The 19,553-nt window shown below is 43.4% G+C and overlaps 1 protein-coding gene across 3 annotated transcripts in view; it reads right to left on the reverse strand.

Annotated features, from left to right (window-relative positions):
• The window catches only part of ZMIZ1 (zinc finger MIZ-type containing 1), a 249,833-nt gene that overhangs the window by 98,089 nt on the left and 132,191 nt on the right, over positions 1 to 19,553 (reverse strand). For all 3 annotated transcript variants that reach the window (XM_088526383.1, XM_088526384.1, XM_088526382.1), the window contains exon 5: positions 13,923 to 14,028. In XM_088526383.1, the coding sequence (XP_088382509.1) occupies positions 13,923 to 14,028 (106 nt within the window). The remainder of the gene's footprint in view (positions 1 to 13,922; positions 14,029 to 19,553) is intronic.

The following is a 19,553-nucleotide window of genomic DNA, read 5'->3' on the forward strand; positions in this document are numbered from 1 at the left end:
GCCCTGCTGATCCTTCCATGGCAACAGCAATCAGCTTCCACCACCCAAGTAGCTTCTCTCTACACTGTGAGGCTGCTGCCTTCCCCTCTCTCCACACACACGACTTGGCCTGTGGCAGCAGCTCATCTAACATGCCGTTCTCCTAACTCCAACAGCGTGACGAGCTGCATGGGAGAGAGGGGGAGAACATGGGAGATACCCAAAGAGGAGCTCCCTCTCTCCTAGGAAAGGTAACCAAGTCAAACCGAAGCTCTGATTTACCTACGCTATTTTAGACACTTAGTACAGCTGCCATGTCACACAGTGACATGAAATGAATTACACGATATGGATAAATACCAACTGCAAGGTTACCCAGTCTTTGTCAAGGCAGCCTGCACAGATGACCAAGCAGTTTTCTGAAAGCAGCAGCTTTCAGGCACTATTGCTCAAACTGATGCAGAAGTCATGGAGGGAAGGAATTTATTTGCTTTCTTTCAAGCCACAAAGATATGAAAACATAAATGAACACATGTCATTTGCTGGTATCTAAAAAGGAAGATGATTAAATTTAAGCTGTAGACTCAGGCAATTACCAGGAAATAGTGATTAGAAGATAACACACACAAAATGCGGAGTACATTTTAAAACACAAGTCTTGATTTATTCAGCTCTCTCACCTGCTTTTCTTTTTTGAACTAATTGCTGTGGATACCTTTATTACCTTCCTCCGCAGCCCCTGAGTCCCTATGGTGTGAGTTGTACCAAGTGGAAGAAACCTGATCTTTTGCAGTGTACCTCCCTGATTAATCCCCTGCTAGTACATGAGGGCAGCTTCGCTGTGTTATTTAGTCAGGGAGCAGACTTAAAAGCTCACGACCAGCCTCAGCTCATTTAGGAAGTGATGCTGGAATTCCCATATGTGCGTTTCCATGTAAGACATATCTTGTTGTCCTTTGTATTCCTATGGGGGAGATTCTTATTAGGCCCTTAATGATTCAAGGCCAACAAATAACAAGTTATTTATTTATGACATCAGGAAACACAGAAAAGCAGAGGAATAGCAGCTTCCTACTTAAGACAGGCATCTTGCCGCAATCCTTCTCACCAGGTGCTTTTTCAGTTCTGATTTTGTTATGAAAATGAGTTAGCAATTTGGCTTTCAAAGACCTGGCAAACAGATTTATCTTGTAAGGACATCAGGAAAAAAAACAAAGCTGAAAAAAATTACCACGTCAGGCACAATCCTGCCATACTACCCGGCAGGATGAAAGGTGCCTTAAAAATACCAGAGACCAACCGTTGTGTTTATGGTGGTGTTTGCACACATTCAGAAACTCTAACACATGCCAAATGCCCTCACCATGGCACTTAGAGCAGCAGGAACACTTCAGAAGACCTGATGGAGGAGAGGAGGAGTCTGAGCGCCTTCCCATCCACAAAATCATTGCTCCTGACCAATAATGATGTTCACTGGCTCCAAAACACTGATTCAGCAAAGAACTTAGGCATGCGCCTAAATTTAAGCAGTTTAATTAACTTTGACGTCAATGAGCCTACTTGTGTGCTTATAATTAGATATGTGCTTGCTGAAGCAGAGCCCATCTGAATAGAATCTTGCTGATTCTAATTTGGCCCTTTGTCTTTGCCCCTCATTTATTCTTTGCAACGACTGAAGGGGTTAGCGCTAAGGTTCTCATTCAGGAATGCACTTAGACAACTCATCTTTACTCATAACCTGCCAGAGAGACCAGGCATGTCTCAGAAGATAAGGGTAGGCCTCAGAGCTTTCCTGAATAAGGACAATTTCAGGATGGATGGCTGATGAAAGAACGCAGTTATTTCACTAGGCAATTTTTTTTTTTTAATCAGTCTTCTTTTGGCTAGAATGCCCTTTTGTGTTTACTTAAATAAAGTGCAACAGGTTACGCTCCATATACTTTAAATGAAAATTAATTTATGAGCAGACAGATACTTTCTAGAGAAATTAATTTTATATAGGAATTGTTTTCCACTGTTGTTAGTTCTTGCAGTCTGTGGAGCAGTCTGCTGTGAATAACTCTTTTGTTCGTTTGAATAATATTTTTGGGGAATTCTTATATCAGAGACATTCTAAACCTAAGTAAAAACAAATACAAAATAATACTAATAAAGTATCAAATAAAAAAGAACACAGTGCAAAGGATGTTGAGAGCCTGAACACCACACATTCAGACAACAGCTACAACACTGCAATTCCCTGGTGGTCAAAAGACAGGTAGGTGCCTCCAGAAAACACACATCACAGCAAAGCAGCAAGATCAAAGCCCAAACTCCTGCCAGGCTGCTCCACTAAACACCTTCACAGGAAAATCTGATTTCTTTTAACATGCCCATGCAATTGTATTCAGCTCACAGATAGCATCTTGAACAAGCCTTTTAACTCAGATACTTCAGCCCATTCTTCTGTTTATGGCCTTTTAAAACCTGGAATACATGACAGCCATTAACAACTGCAGGAGTGCTGCAATTAAAGGCGGATTTGGAAGGATACAGCAGTGGAGACAGAAGAGGAAAACAGACGGAAAACCCAGAAATGAATTCAATTCTCTCTCTTGCATGTTTATGCAACAGAATCCTATGGAAAACACTACAGAGAAAGCTAATCAGAATGAAGAAGGAACCCAGGAAATACTTCTTCCTGAAAACACACCATGGTTTATCACAACTCTCATCTTCAAGGTCATGCTGGGGGTCCAAGACCCCCTGTACCGAGATACCGCAACACCTGGTGGGACTAACTAACATATTTAGGCTCCTTGCTGCACTGATGGCACATCCCTAAGGGCTTGACTGTGCTGTACCTGAATCATGCCAAGAAAGTGGAACTGCAAAGGATTTTCTGTGCATTTTTCATTAATTGGAAATTAATGAAAGCTGGTAAATATGCAGCTAAAATGCCAACAGGTCTCAAAAAAAAAATCGAAATACCAAATCCTCTATCAAATCCCATAAATCTTGTCATTTCTCAGAAACCTTACAAATGCGTGCAGAGAGATGACTAATCGTCCATTTACTCAAAAATGGCAGGCACGTGACTCAAGTTCTTCTTTAAAAAGAAGACTGGATACAAGGTTTAAAAAGAAGAGTGGATACAAGAGCTAAAAAGGCCCAGCCTCAGATTACACTGAAATTTAGAAAGCCAATCATAAGGGAACTGCTTGAAACCATCCAGCACTTGAAGCCCCCAAAACAGAGTAAGTAAGAGAATGTACCAGTTAAATAATTTGCTTTATGTGACAGTACAAATAAAACTCTTTTAAAGCTGTCGAGTTTGCTAAGATATGTTGACATATTGGGGTTGAAGGCGATGTAGGAAAATATTTAGTTCGTAATTTTGGTTATGTGAGTACTCTTTGCTTATTAACTTGCACATACCATGGTGAGACACACATTATTACCTGCAGATCTCATAAAACAACATTATCCCATTCCCGTTACCTTGGATTTTGTATTCCCATATGACTGGGTTTCGATGAGCACATCTGAATTTTTCCTTGTAAAATTCCTGATTTCACTCCAAAATTTGGACGCTCCCACACTCAGCTCATCTTGAGTCTCCCAGCCCGGGTGGCAGAGGGGACACGAGCGCGCTGCTCCCACAGGGGACCCTCTCTCTGCTCTACTCGGTGCCTTTTTGCTGTGCTACGAAGGGTCAACACGACTTTGCCCTTTGCCGTCTGGTCTCCGCTCCGGCTCGAACGCAGCGAGCGCAGGAGCCGCTGCCACAGGAGCGGCGGCCGCCCGACGTGCCCGGCCCAGACAGGGGGCTGGGGCTGCAGCCCCTGCTCCCCGCGGCCTGCGGCCAGCAGGGGCTGCTGGACCAAGCGGCACCCCAGAGCAAAGGGTCTCCTGGCAGGGAACGACACGCGGCGTTCGTATCGGGCTCTTCCATGTTGCCAATACGTCTTCAAACCATAGCTCACGTGTATTTGCTTTACGACAAAAGCATATATTAGCTCCTGTATCATCTTCCAGATCTCAGCCTAGTTTTATTTTCTTATCTTCAAAATTCATCTCCAAAATGATCTGTATTATTCAAGGATTGTTTGCCGTGTATCAGTATTAGCATACTGGTGAACAGGGAGAGCCTCCTTAGAGTAGCATCATTTCCATTTTATGGAATTCAAGACCTATAAAGTTTAAGCTTATCTTACTGACAAGTTTAAGATTAATTAAATGTGGAACAATACGTTTCCCATCCTATCCCAATCTGAAAACACAGTTCTCTCCAGAGACCGAGATCTTTCTGGATAAAAACACACACTTGTCACTGATGCACCCAGATATGAATTCTACCAGAACAAGAAGGAACGAGGAATGCACAACATACTCCCAACTGCAGAAGTCTGGCAGTCTGCAGTGCTGACTGAACCCGAGAGCACGGTGCCAAGGCACATGCTTAGGATTTCCCCTCTGTTTTCCTAGCATAACCTTCAATATTTTTTACATTGCAGGCGCGCTCTGCCTTCCCACACGAGCGCTCCCACCTCAGCGTGGGCCTGCGCAAGAGCCACGGGATACTCCACAACCAGGGGGTCCCGCCGAGCAGCGAGAGCGGCTGCGGCACTCGCCACGCGCGCAGGCCCTGTGCGCAGCTCGGAGGCTCTTCTTGCTCCTTAGCACAACTCGTGGTGCCTCTACGCGCAATGGACGAGCCTAGCCTGCATGGGAGCTCATCCTGCTCACACAAACACGTGCTCTTTCGGACAACAGCCTTCTCCAGCTCACGGTGAGGAAAATCTTAGCAATTTCATCTACGGTTCTCCAGATGGAATAAAATTTTAAATCACAATTTGAAAGCAATTGCCTGCCCTGCAAGGCACTCTAGATGTCACAATGGAGCAGAGAAAGGAGGTTTATAAAATTTTGGTTCTAACAAATATCTTCCCAAAGTCTTTGCTTTTGCTCTCAAGGGAGCAAAACAGCAACACAATCACAATGCCTCATTGTTTTTCCTTTGATCAAAACACTATTATTGTAGTTACTGCTAATTAGTAAAAAAAAAAAAAAAAAAGCACATTTGGAGGAACACTAGAAGACCTCACAAGCAAAATGCTTTACTATTTGCAATGCTACCTGGTTTTCCAAAGGCCAGTAGGACCGCTCCAACATACCCAGTAGGAGACAGCAACTGTTACCAATTTCCAACAACTTACACATCTCCCAATCTCATTTTAGACCAGCGGCGAGTCATTTTTCACAGAGAACCCAGAGATCCCTCTGGTTCTTTTTCTTGGTGGAATTCCTTTCATGGTACATGGAGTAAATAATTTCATTTGTTCTTTTTTTTTCCACGATGTAAAGACAACACCTTCCTGAGCAAGATGAACGCCATGGGGTCTAACCAGGCAGTCGTAGGAGAGACTATCACGCGAGAAGCAGATACGCTGCTTCGCACGCAGATGTCGAGCTCCAGTCTGTCTCCTCAGGAGCAGCCCTTGCTCAGGCATCTATTACGTGAGTTTAAAGCCAAGTCGGTAATATTTGCCTTTAATGTTTAAATTTATGTTTCCTGCAAGAATCTGCTTCAGAAACTGCACATGTTAAATCAGCCTGTGAACCTGAAACGATGGTTCGGTGTGTGCAGCTGGAGGTCCAAGTCTGCAGAGCCTGAAACGGCGCTTTGGGAAATGACAGCACATGCAGGCAGGAGGGTTTGAAACATCCAGCGCTTGTTCTGTCCACTAAAATTAGCATGCTAGATTCACTGGCCCCAGCACACATTGAATGTAGGCTTTTCTCAAAGAAACAGGGGATACGTTGAAGAGGCTGAGTTTAACCATGAGTTTGGCCACGTTTCCCAAGCTTGGTTTTTGTGCAAAACGTGCGTATTTGCAAGGCTTGCCGAGATCCAAAAAGCCTGAGCATGGAGCTCTCAAATCAAGCAGGTATGCAGGACATAAGAAATGAAAAGAAGCAATGTTTCTTTGTAAGAACACAAAAGAAAGACATGTTCACAGCAACACAACAGAAGTATTGCAAAGATGCTTATTATACAGTCAGATACAAGAATCAGGAGATGTGCATCCCAGGCAAAATATCAGGGGTATTATGACTAGATCAGTTTTGCTTTCCAAAACATGAGGAAATGAATCCAAACCCCAACCAGACCTGTGCGTATGGAGGCATCCTGCAAGAGCAGAGACACATCTACCTTCATGGACTTGTTTCTTGGACTGCACATCCAGACTTTGAACAAAGCCTGGTTTTAAGCACAGAAATGAGATCTAATGCAACTTCAGTTTCTACCTCTGGATTCATACTTGATCAGTTTGTTTGCTTGTTTTAGTGAAACCTTGATTTTTTGTCATTTCTTCCTCAACTCAGATTTTATTGATAATTGCTACAGAGTGTGATTTGGCATATATAAAGGTGTCAAGAATATAAAGAAAGAGTTGTATAGGATATCATTAAGGAAAAGAAAACAAATTCTCCTGCAATTTCGACCAGGCTATCCAAAAATAAAATGAAAGTATTTACCTCCACATCTGGAAAACCTGCAGAGGAAACTCAATTCGACTCTCTATATGAGTTATTAAAACTTGAAATAAATTGTGACAAAAAGAATCCATAAAATGGAAACAATCCTAAAGTATTATCAAGCACAAACATACCCATCTCTACAGAATTTCTTGGAAAAATAACTTACATTTATATGGAAGAATATTGCATTGGCTTGGGGAATATATTATTTAATAGCTCTCATCAAATCTAATTTCTGATATTCTGTAGTCTTGCTCCTTAAATTCCCACTCATGAAAAGGGGCAAAGATTAACACAAATTAGAACAAACTATGATGATGAATTCATGGTGTATTTGATTATTTTTATCTGATATTTAAATGAATGCATTTATCACATAGCTCTTAGGTAAACACCCTGCTACTAGCACAGTTTAACAGGTGTATTTGAATGTGAGAATTTAAAGGAGTGAAACACAAAAATTTCAGTTTCAGTAATTCAGTAAACTCAGACTTCTCAGTACAGAAATTTCTCTTTTTATGGAGAAATACTACATACAGTATCTTGACAGTACACTTGACAAGGACAGCGTCCTTGCTGGTAGGGTAGTAGGAGCAAGAACTCAGGCAGCTGCATGTATGCCACGTACCCATCCACGGGAATTAAGAACCGGATTGGGAATTCTGTCCAGTGCTCTCTCCACTGTATTTAGCAACTGAACTTGCTGTGCTGGAGCAAGATGATCCGATTGTTCCGCACGCCCTGTGGCTCGGAAAGGGGCATGAGCAGGGCTGCGCGCTGTTGGCTGAGAAAAGGCAACGCGTAAAGGGCAAACGTCCTTCTGAGGAGTTTGCTTTCTTCTTTCCTACAAATCCACGCCTCCCTGCTTCCTTCCTGTTTGTGATACACCTCGTGCTACTCAAAACAAATGCAACAGATTTGTAATTCACATTGAGACCAAGCTCTCATTTGCCTCTACCATGAAACTTTCAGTGCCCAAAGCAGAGGACACACAACAGCAGCAGAAAGCAACAGAAACCCTCCGTGGAGGGTGCCAGGCCCGGTCCCAGCGGAACGCGCCGTGGTCGCCAGGGTGGGCAGCGCCCAGGAGCGGCACGACGGGCTCGCTGGCCACAGGCATCGCAGCCGCCGCGGAATGAGCATCCACAGGGACCCGCCAGCCTCGCGCAGCGCCGAGGCACAGACGAGGGAAACAACAGGGCTAGTAGCTCGTTACTATATTTGAGCCTCTGCAAATTTTCTCAAGTGCTACAGAAAAGGCGTTAGTGTAAAAACGTTCCAACCTGGTGCCAGAGTTTTACTGCTACATCTCCCATCAAAGTCAAAACCGGTAGCGTGGTAACAAGGACCTGCCAAGTGACAAAAAGCACAGGCTAGCTGTGCTTTGGCTAGACAGAACACAGCAGCGGCAGCAGCTCAGGCATGCAACCTTCTTTATTAGCGTGGAACAGGAGAGTGAATGCCAAAAAGTCAATCCCCTTTCCAGTAGAAAAATACCTACCTACATAGGTATGTCTCCCGGCCCTAAAACTCGCTTTAAAAGCGAATAGCTGCCAACCAGAGCATAATGAAGAAAGAGCTACAAGCACAGAAGTGCTTCTTCTAAGCGCAGAGGGGACACCAAGTCTGTCAGCAGCAGACACCCCAGAGGAAGCAAAGCAGAAAAACTGCACTTAAGGTCTAGCGGGGAGGATAGTTCTCATTCTCCGGGCTCTTCAGAGGCCCCAATTGGAGACGTTTGTGCCGGGGCTCCTGACGAGCCGGCTGCACGCGCAGCCGGGCAGGGCAGGCGCAGGCTCGAAACCCGGGCTGTGATTTTCCAAACTGCAGATCTCTGGAAGATCCGTTTCACTTTGGGCAAGCACTGGGTCCTCCTTAGGATCCTGCTGTGCAGTCAGTATAAATGTGGTCGTCACAGATATGAATTACTAAGTCACAGTACTAACTGTACTTGCCTTTGGTCAGAGAGGGGAGTAGATTTGGGCAAGAAAGAACTTATGAAACTTGCCTCTTAATTTAACTGAAAATACTTAGGAATGAGTTACCCATTTATTTCCAGAATATACACTCCAAGTCTTTAGGGGAGAGAGAGTCCTCCTTGCAAAAGCCAGCTTGCCAATGCATGCTCCAGAACAGAACTGTTGAACTGTGGGACAACAGAGCTTAAGTGTCCCAGCTGAAACCAGGGAACACCTACAGAGAAGAACAGAGCTCCTGCCCCACAGAATACTGAATTCCTTAAAACCAGACAAATAAAAGTAGAGTGGAATGTGCACTTTTATCCCTGCTTCCAAGGCAGAAAACTGCAAAGCAGAAAGCAAGGGGACCAAGGGGCCCAGTGAGGAGCCACACTAAGAGCTTTCAAGTGAAGCCAGGAATCACCTAAACGCCAGTCCATCCACTGATTCAAAAGCTATTTCGGAAGTTAACAGTTAAAAGAAAATGCTGCCTTTATTTTAATGAAGAGTGTTTAAGTGGGCAGCTTTAGGACACTAAGTCTAAGGCAGAATCAGTGGATCAGCTGCCTGCACGGAAACGTAGCAAGAATGAAGGAGCGTGCAGATAAAAGATGCTCCTAATGCAGTTTCTCAGTACATCGAGGATCACATTAGAAAGTCCCTTTCATAGACTGATTGAGCTTTATCTTTATAAAAGCAGTTGGATTTTCCATTTCCACTTCCTCTGCTCCCTCCTTCTCCACTGTCACTCTAATTGAAAAGCTATTCCAAATCAAGCTGCCCTATTAGTTCAGAATTTCCTAATTTCAAAATTTTACTCAATTTACACCTATCTGCTTTTATACCAACACAGTCACTCAGTTCCATAGCTCTTCTGGTTTCAAACTACTAATTCTTTGGTGCCTACAAGTATTTAATACTCTGTTCAGTTTTCCTTTCATGAATCATTCTCTCTTCCACTCTGCTCCCCTAAAGCTGGCGACCCTTTCTTCTTATCAGCCTCTTTCAAAAGGAGGTACAGCATTTCTTCTCTAGGCACATAAGGGCATTTTTGCCTTGACTGACTTGCTGAAAATCTCTGGTGTGAGGTATGAGACTGACATTTCATATACTCTTTCTTTCCGAACGAAGACATGTTGATCATTTGCTCCCTTCACGCTGAAGGATGTCATCAGCCTTGGCTGCAGTAATACTTATTTTATACCATATTCTCTCTACCCACCCAATTACAAGCAATTTACTAGAAATACAACTACAATTACTAAAGACTTAGTCCAAGTTTCCATCTGGATTTATGATCACCCATAATCTAGAGATTATCCATACTTTCTACCTTTGCTTGTTTGTATTGCAGCCTTGTTCCTTATTTTTCTCTCTTACCGAGAAACTTCATTTGATAACACACTCCTTACCCAACCTATACTATTGTTTTGAAACATGCAGTAAAACATGTTAGCTAATTCGTTATACTCTAAATCAGGACATAGCCTTAGATCTGAGTATCCCTTTTTGATGCTTTTATGACACAATTTGCCAGTAGTCTTGCTGAAAATACTTTTCTTAACCTGGGGCCCATTTTACTCATACCTTTGGTGTCAGATCCACTAAAAACTTCCTAGTATTTTGCAGTTACATTTCAGTGATAAAAGCTCAAGGAAACGAAATTAATGTAAAATTTTCAAACATTGTAAACGTTTTAGTTTATGTATCATACACAATAAGACTATTAAGTAAAACTTCTCTTCAAATACAAAATCAAAAGCACAACAAGGAGAGCCTAAGGGACCCTTACAACCCAGTAACTGTGCTATATCAAACAGACGGGGTTGCACTCTCCGCTATCAAAGATCTAACCCTTAGCCGTCCGTCGGGCTATCACAGCATTTGTTTGCTGTAGTTTCTCCACCAGTGCTAAGGCACTTATTTCTGCACAGCTCTGCCCTCGGGCTGCTTTTTTCCTCTGCCTACACAGATACTCAACACTGTCCTTTTCTGACAGAGCTCCCTGCATGATCTCATCTTGTCCTCCCCTTGCCTGGCCTCCGCTTGGCCTCCTGACAAAAGCAGAAGTAGCTGCAAGAGTTACAAAATAAGTTCAGCAGCTAGATAAAGTATTTAAAAAATATTTCAGGGGAGAAAATTATTCCCTTTCTAATAATCTTTTTTAAACAAATACTGATCTGTAAACTCCTTTTTATTTGAATAACAGGCCTTACAATAAAGCTACCAAACAGCTTAAAATCTTGTACAAGAAGGACCAAAGCAGCAGATCTCACGCTCACAGGAGGTTTAGAGGCCCAAGTAAACACAACAACGCAGGGATGAGGAAGAAGCTGAGGAGGGCACGGCCCCACGTGCCAAGCCCTCGAACATGCCCATGCCCCAAGCCCAACGCCGGTCGCTGCGGCCTGCGAGCAGAGGAGCGCGGCCCATCCGCTGGGCCATTCCACCAGGCGTCACAACAGGCCAAGGGATTTGCCGTGGCGAGCCCAGGAGCAGCTGTCAGCACAAGAGAGACGCCAGTCTTTAAAGGATTCGTCACTCGTCCTCAGGGTGGAGAATGCAGTGCGGGACCTCCCACAGCAGCACTGCTGGAGGACTGGAAGGAGGCCCCGCTGCCTTCCCAGGTGCTTGGGCAAAGGGCCCGGCCCTCCAGCCATCGCTGCTGTTCATGAGCACACACGACACCTCCACAGCACGCGCCATGCCACGTGCGTCGCCTCCCAGGGCAGCCTCCAAAACAGTTCTCATTAGCTATTAGCTCTTATCAACTGTCTCACGGGCCAAGTGAAATGAGAAGGACATGAAGGCACAGCTTCAGGTAGCGTCTCGGCAGACAGGGTTGGGAAACGCTCGGGACAAGCCCTGTCCTCGGCCGCAAAGACACACTAATAGTGGATGGGCACTAAAAGAATTTGGGGAAAATATTTTTCCCCAATATTCACCAATTTAAACTTGTTTTAATTGAAAAAGGATTTTTTTTCCCTATATATTTCACAGTGTCAAGACCTCACAGTATGGATTAAAAATGTTTCTAGGCTTTGGCAGCATTAAATTCATGCTTGGAGGAATGATCTCAAACCAGGGTAAATCTCCTGAACTCTCAGGCCAAAAGGAGGAGTAAAACCCAACAACATACACTTATTCATTACAAAATAATGAATATAGAAAATAATGACCTTATTCATTAGAAAATAAGGTCATTTGGAATCTGCATCTGGGGACTTCTCAAGGAGAGCGATTGGAAGAAGCGTTCAAGGTGTCTTTCCACAGATAACAGGAAAAAAGTTACTCAAAACATGCAAAAATCCCTGCTAACAACTTAAGCACACCGTGGAGGCAGATTTCAATGATGTAGATGGCATACAAAAAAGGAGAAGTAATCTGAACATTTTTATGAAAACTGCATGAGGAAGTAGAGCCACTATTGCTTTAGAAATCATAATACAGTAACGTATTCAGACACTGGAATTAACCCTTTGAGAAAAAACAGGATAGTCTCAAATAGCCTCACTTTTGCATTTCTTGTTCACTGTAGTAGCACCCCCAGATCATATATGAATATGACATCTTTGGTATAGCAGCTGTGTGATATATCTCAAAATATGTTAGGGTATGTCCAGAACTATCAATTCTTAATCAATACTGGCAACAAGAGCACTTAAAAACATGACGTGGATTGGCATGAGGAAATCCAAGAATAACTAGTCAAATGAGTATGCACACAGTGAAACGAAAATAGCTCTGAAACTGTATATTTAAGATTACTGGAAAAAAATGGTTGTACGTGCAACTGGGAAATAGGGAACAGGGCAAAGCACTGAAAAATAGGCTCTCAATATACTGAGAGAACAAGTTAAAATTTCATTATCAACTTTCAGAGTATTGTATCAACTACAATGAAAAGACTGCTAGAGTAATGTGCAGAGAAGAAGTTGAAGTACCAAATTATCAAAAACTACTCGTAGAAAACTAACAGTGACCTCAGGCTTTCTAGGAAGCAAAGGTTGATCAGAGGTTTTCAAGACCCCTGCCCATGTCCTCAAAGAAAAAGGACCATGCAAATGCCAGGACTGACAGCATCACCTCCGTTAACACTCGCATGGAGACTCACTTCGGGAAGAGCTGGCAGAGATATGCTATGATGGCTTCCAATACATACATTTTAAAAAGGAAATAAAATTACTATCTCTCACTGAATGCACTCATAAGTGGAAATTCTCATTAGACAAGCCTTAAAAAACACACACACAACCAGAAAGAGATCTGATAGTTAACTATTCGACACAATTAGCAGGAATTCAGTAAAAAAACGATCAAGCCCAGGCAATTGAACGCTTTACAATCAACACAGTTTCACAGAAGAAAATCAAACAATTTACTGGACATTCAACAAAGTTAATAATCCCTTGCAACACAAAAGATAAGTCAGTAAGTCAGTGAACACGCCGTGCCGCGAGGGCCAGTTTTGCGCGAGGAGCTCTTGGAGCACTTAGAACAAAAGGCAGCCATGAGTGAAAGGGGTTGATAAAAACTGAAAACAAACATGAAAAGAAGCATTATTAAAACCCAATTATCTGACTGCAAATTACTGTTTTGGAAGAAGGTAACCTTTTCTGATGTTCTAAAACTGGGACCGCATACCCATTTAGCACTAGGCAGAAAAGTTAGCCGTGCTCTAGTCTGGAATGGGAGAGCTACCCGCCCATTTTCCAAGCTAGTGCACATTATGTTGACGTTCATCAGCTAAGAAAAGAAGCACCAGAATTAAATGCTCTACTTAAATACAACATGTGAGGAGCAAAAAGACCCCTAAGTGCATTTTCCACTTCTGCTATGCAGAAAAGCAATAACAATACAACACGGTCAACTACTGCTGCTCAATCAGAACATTATAACAGATTAACGACATAAGATACTGGAAAAACAGCCACACAATATTATATCAATGGCACTGCCACCTATTTCTTGACCCAAAGTTCTAGAGCTAATGACTAGACCTGCGAGAAACTGGGGTACTTATCTGCACAGACATATGCAGTCCAAGGAACAAAAACTTGGCAACAGATGCTTTGGGGATTGCAGAATGGATATGAAAGATTTAGAGAGGTTGACACGCGACAAAAATCAGCCAGCGAGATGGCTTACTAAGACAGAGGGGCCTGAGAGTGTTCATTCCCATCTTGAAATAGCAAATATCAGAGATATCAGTATTTCTGGGGGGTAGGAGAAGGCAACACTTCATCTGTAAGATTAAACAGGGCAATGAACAGCACTAATTGGGAAAAATGCAAATTCCCAAAGTCATGTAACCACAAAACAAGATGCCATTGAAATACTAAAATCTGCAGCACTAATACCACAGAGCGCTTTTTGTTAAAGCAATATAGTAGCTGACAGCATTTATCCACATTACCACCCTCCAAGCATCACTGATGCACCAGAAAAGGCTTTTCCTACCAGCTGATTTTGGAGTGAATTTGTCCCTGTTGGCTGCACATACTGCCAGTAGCCTGTATCCAAGATCCAAGTCAAATCCTTGCTGAGCTGCCACTCGACTAACCACCTGCAGAAGAAAAGAGAGAAAGCTTCATTAGGCACTGCCTGAGCCTCCTTGCAAAGTTGCCTTCATCTGCGTGTCGACACGGGCTGCGAGCAAACGCCCTGCTCCAGGACCTGTCGCACACGCCGGGTACGAGGTGCCGTTCTCAAACCACTTGCAGTACAGGCACAACAAAACGAACACACAAATCTGTTTTGGTGGTCTGGTTATTTGACTACTTGCCAGGAGAAAGCACTCTCATGTCCGTGAAAGTTGGAGGGAAAAAGCTTTAAAGGAAAAAGAAAAAAAAAAGAAAAAAAAGGGGAGGGAGAGAGAAGGACTGTATACAAATATTATACATAATGCTGGATTTAGCCTTTGGGATGAGATGTCAACTAGGTCACCCATGTGTGTCTATCACGAGCAGTTCCTGGCCACGTTTTTAAGAGCACTGCCCCAGTCTTTTTAGGTTAAAATGCCCTTCTCGTTGCTGTGCAGTGTTCTGCTGCGCTGAGATCAGTGTCACAGTTGCTGCATTTCAACAATACTATATTGGGAAGCACTTTGCTCTACTTTTAGAATAAATAGCTCTGTGCAGGAAGCATTTGCCAAATACATTAAATACAGGGGGAAAAAAAAAAAAAGAAAGATTTTTTTGACTTCTCCTGGTAAATGGAAGCTAATCTAGGCAGAATCTAAATTCCTTGTAGGACTTACCAAACCCAGCAAGTCAAACACTAAGGTTGCGGATAAGAAGCAATCAACTGTTTCTCCAGACCACTGACTCAGTTATCAGCCAAGAATGTATCCTCATAAAAATCCGCATAGTATTAGCAATACTGTGCCTATTCTGGCAAACCGTGAGGCAATGCTACAAGGCAGAGATTTTATGTTGTCTTTCTAGTGGCACAGGACAACTTCAGACTCAGAGAAGCAGACAAAACAGGTATTCCTAATATTACCATTACTGTTTTGCATTTAAACAGTGGCCAAGGAGCTCCACTGGAAATAAAACTCCTTGGAAGAGTTCCATCTCCTTGCATGAAATAAAAGGCCTCATCCTAAACAGCTTACAGTACAAGAAATAAATACCCTTTTTTTCCATCCACGTCACCCTCAGAAAGCCCCTTCCTAAGTTAATGACAATCCACATTAGTGTGCAGTTATCTGCGTCGAGCACTGGCTCTCCAAAAAAGCCGCAGGACAGACCAGTGAGAAACCAGGATCTGTGGTAACCTACAAATAGTGATGAAATGCCCAGTCTGTCCTACTCAATACTGCAATGTGCGTCTTTCTACTCCAAACTGCTTTCCAGTATCTACCTCCTCTAATTAACACCAAAGAACTAGATTTCTTCTAAGAAAGAATGGCTGTAGATAATGCTTAAGGTTCTTGGACAGATTTTTGTTGCTGCTGCTGTTTCTGCTGATTCAAAAATTACAGATTAATGTGATTTTACCACGTGAGAGTGCCCAATCCCAATGTTTTTCTTTTAACACACGTGTGCCAATCTCAAAATTGAGCAACAGAGAGGTTTAGGAAAATCAAATGAGATTTCTCATAATCACTACAACAATACACAACCCTAGAACACATCTAGTGCTTTATCAGCTTCTTATTTCTACAATTAAAATAGAGTCAACTTTAGAAGGAAGAGGAAATAATTTAGAAGAAGGATATAATTTTTTTTTGGATAAATCAGGAAATATTTCCAACTTGGTAAATTAAATGCTAATCCATTACATATAACAGTCTGATAGTTGTTACCGTTCTAGCTGTTAAGAGTCTATATCCAAACTTTTAAAAAATAAGATTAAAAACCACAACGGGAGTACCACCAAATACTTGTCTTTCATGTGAAGTTAGCAATGGGAGCGTAAAGTGCTGGGTCGCACTGAGAGCTGGAGGACACTTCCACACTTGGTAATCCACGTGTGTCCCCTTCCAGGCACACACAGGTACTCCTTGCAGGAGGACTGACAGGGAATGCACAGGCAGCTCCTTAAAAGTAAAAGATCTTGCTAAAGGCCCCCGAGGGCAAAGTCCCATTAATGTGTAAACTCATTTCGGCACCATGCTCTGTAATATCACACAGGAACTCACCCTGGAGTGCTGCTCAGGTCTGCAAAATAGAGGAGAAAGGGCCCTCCCATGTTCTACTTTGAATGCCAAGTATGTTGGCTACTGCTGAACTGTGTATTTTGAAACAGAGCAGGAACAAAGGCAGCCACCAGGCCTGCTCAGCAGCCAGCACGCGAGGCAGGCTCGCACGGTGAGCTCATTTCAAAACACGGGCTGTGAACCCTGAGACGCTGCCGGCCAGAGGGGCTCCCAGCTGGCACCTTGATTTATTACAGAACAAAGTCTCTAAGATAATTCAGGAAACAGAGCCACTCATAAAACCATGAAAGCCCATCTATGATTGCAGTGTCTGCTCTATCGGTTGGAAAGTCTGGGTCAGTTTAGGACAGAACAGGTTGGGACCCTAATCTGTTATACTCTCACTTGACACACATTCCCTTTTCCTTTTTTTTTTTTTTTTTTTTTTCTCCTCTCTCTCGCTTTTTTTTTTTAAATCGGTTATCTTGCCATGCCTGAGAGAAGAAACAGATTCCAGGACGAGGAGCAGTGCTGACACTGACTGCAGCCCCATGGCCTGGTGACCATCTTGTCACAGCCCGCTCCCAGGCTGGTTAAGTTACAAATCGGTAAGTACTCCAAGCAGAGGACCAGGCAAGAGAAAGTAAAATCTGAATTTGTGAGTCTACGGAAGCAGGCTAGTCAAACTATTCTGTCATTGCTTAAGTTTTTCATCAGAAATGTGAAAGGAAGCAAATTACAAGTTCTTTTTGGTTTGAAAATTTCTGAATTCTAAAAAAAGGAACTTCTTTTGAAAATCTGGAAAAAATCCTTCCTCCCCACAAAGAAAAGCAACAAAAACTTGACTGCCTAAAAGAAAACACATTTTTAGCTAAATTTCCATTTTGCCAAGAGTCATTTTCCGCCTAAGTTTTTTTTCCCACCCACTCCATTAAAGAGGGTAAGAGCCTCTGTACAGCTGAAGCGGCTCTAAGAGCTCTGGAGCTTTTGCATTTTCCTCCCTTTTCCTCCCTGGTGGCCTGGAGCTTTGTACACCTCCCTCCCCTCCGTGAGGAGTGGGGCAGCTCACTTCATCTCCCATTTCTTTGGGGACTTGTGCATTTTTGTAGTACTTGTGTTTGGTTCATGGCTTATGTCTTCTCACAATTTTAAGAGCTTACTTTTATTTTTAAAGGGCAGTTGAATGTATATCTCTCAGGCTTAACCCAGGGCCTAGGCACTTCCCACCCTGCTCTAGAAACATGAGGATTCTCAGAAACAAGACAGCAACTTCTGCCCAGGACCAGAAAATGCGAAGAACTCACTGAAGGACATTTTGTAAACTTAATACAGTCACGTCAGCAGCAGTAAATGAAATTTACTTTAAAGGACCCCAAAGGAACAAGCCCCAGTAAACCTTGTAACTGCTAATATTTATCTTCACAAATTCATTCAAAACAAAGAGCTCAAAGGGCAGAGGAATGCAAATCAAGTCTCTATAGCAGGGTGAAAAGGGAGCACGTTAGAGATTACAGGCACCCACTCAGGTAACAAAACAAAGAATTAAACAAATATTTTGTGAGGTAACTTGCAGACATAGGAAAATGGTAGACCCAACCCTATGTCTGAGCTTGCAGACATAGGAAAATGGTAGACCCAACACTTTTAATTTAGAAATGGTAATAGCCAAAGTTTCAAGTATTTTAAAATACATATATACTTCACTTGCCAACAGATACGTAACAGGTATGTTACTGGCAACTGCCAGTAAGAAAATCTAACAGCCCCAAACCTTTGAAACCTTTAAGGTGACCAGCACTGCGTTCCCAACCACAGCGTCACCTGCACTGGCTGCGACACAGCCCCGCAGAGCTCCGGGCAGCTCCGCTCCCAGGGTCATTGGCAGCCAAGGGAAACATGAGGAATCACAAGAAAAGCACAGAAATTCGGCTACCAGCTTCCCTCCTAATTGCCAAATTTAACCGCAGTGCCTCCCTGCCTCTGCCACCCTTCGAGGCTAAGGGACTGCGCTGTGGGAAGCTGCCCTTCCCTGTCCTTCTTGCCATCGCACCACCAAGCACCGGAGCAAGGCACCTCTCAGCCTAACGGGCCTGTTAATCAAGGGTTATCTGGCTGCTTGTTACACAACTCCCTTCCCATTATGTTGCACTTTCAATGAATCTCTTAACCAGCAGCAGTTAAGAGCATCCCCCCCTGCTGGCATCAGAATGAATTTTTCCAATTCAATTTGCCGGCTGCTCAAAAACTAGAAATGCCGTCTGATTGCTAGTTCAGACAGCTCTGTGTTCAGCCACTTGTGCATACTTGAAATTATCTGAATGCAGTTTGAAGACTACAGCAGAAATTTTGTAATTAGAATTCTGCAATGTAGATGGTAATTTTTCCCCCTCAGTAACACACAAAGATCAGATAAACAGGAAGCAAATTGAGGAATTTTGCAACATGAATAGTGATTTGCTTCAAACAGGAAAGAAAAAAAGGAGAGGGAGGAAGATATCTTTGTGATCTGAAGCGCTCCTTTGCTGAGACTCTTGTGCTCTCATTGCAGAAGGGCTGCCTCAACAGCACTGACAACCAAAGCAGGTCAGTAAAGTTTGACATCATGAACAAACTTTTCACCTTCAGAGCTTGAAAACAGACCCCAGGTATGTGCTGTGAATGCCAAAAACCCTATATAGGCATTATAATCAAACTAGGGTCTTTTTAATACGTACTTGCAACCCACTAGGTGTCTAAGGACCATACTTTCAAATCACATGAACTACTCTCCCTGCTACCGAGCCTCCTCTTTGACGCTGCTCCTGACACAGAGGTCGGACGTGCCTCCTCACACTACTCCTCCTCTCCTCTGCATGCCTCCAGCGTCGATGAACGTGGCAAGGGAGCCCTCCTGCCCAGCCCTGCCTCTGAACTTCGCTTCTGGAGGCAGAAAACCAGGGACTGGCTTTAACATGGCCAGCTGAGCAGCGCAGCAACTGCAGTGCTGGGGTCACCTGAAGCCTGACAGACTGAGCAATAATGCGGATGGAGCACGAAATCTTCAGACGAGGAAAATGATGCAGAAACACTGAAAGCATTTTAATTAGGAAAGCAGCAAATCTCAGATATTCTGAAGCTGTAAAATCCCCTACGTGTCAAGCAATGAAAGCTGGGCAAGGGGTGGTGCAGGGAGAATTTCGGACACGCCGAGGCTGTAGGAAGGAGGCTGCTCGGAGCGGAGCACGGCGCAGCGCGCCGGCCAGCACAGCTCTCACCACACAGCGCGCACAGCTCTCCAGTGCAGCCTGCACGGATCTGAAAGTTCACAAATGCAAACACATAAAAACATGTGTTTAACTACTGCACGGAGAAGCAGAATTTCTTCCACAAACTTTTTGATCTGGAAGTCTTAGATAAAGACTGAAAGCAACATTTTCGGGGCTCCAGTGGTCAGCTATATCTTGTCTAGG

The sequence above is a fragment of the Tinamus guttatus genome, unplaced genomic scaffold, assembly GCF_059628265.1.
Source record: "Tinamus guttatus ecotype Peru unplaced genomic scaffold, ASM5962826v1 Tinamus_guttatus_pri_ptg000246l, whole genome shotgun sequence".
NCBI classification, from domain to species: domain Eukaryota; kingdom Metazoa; phylum Chordata; class Aves; order Tinamiformes; family Tinamidae; genus Tinamus; species Tinamus guttatus.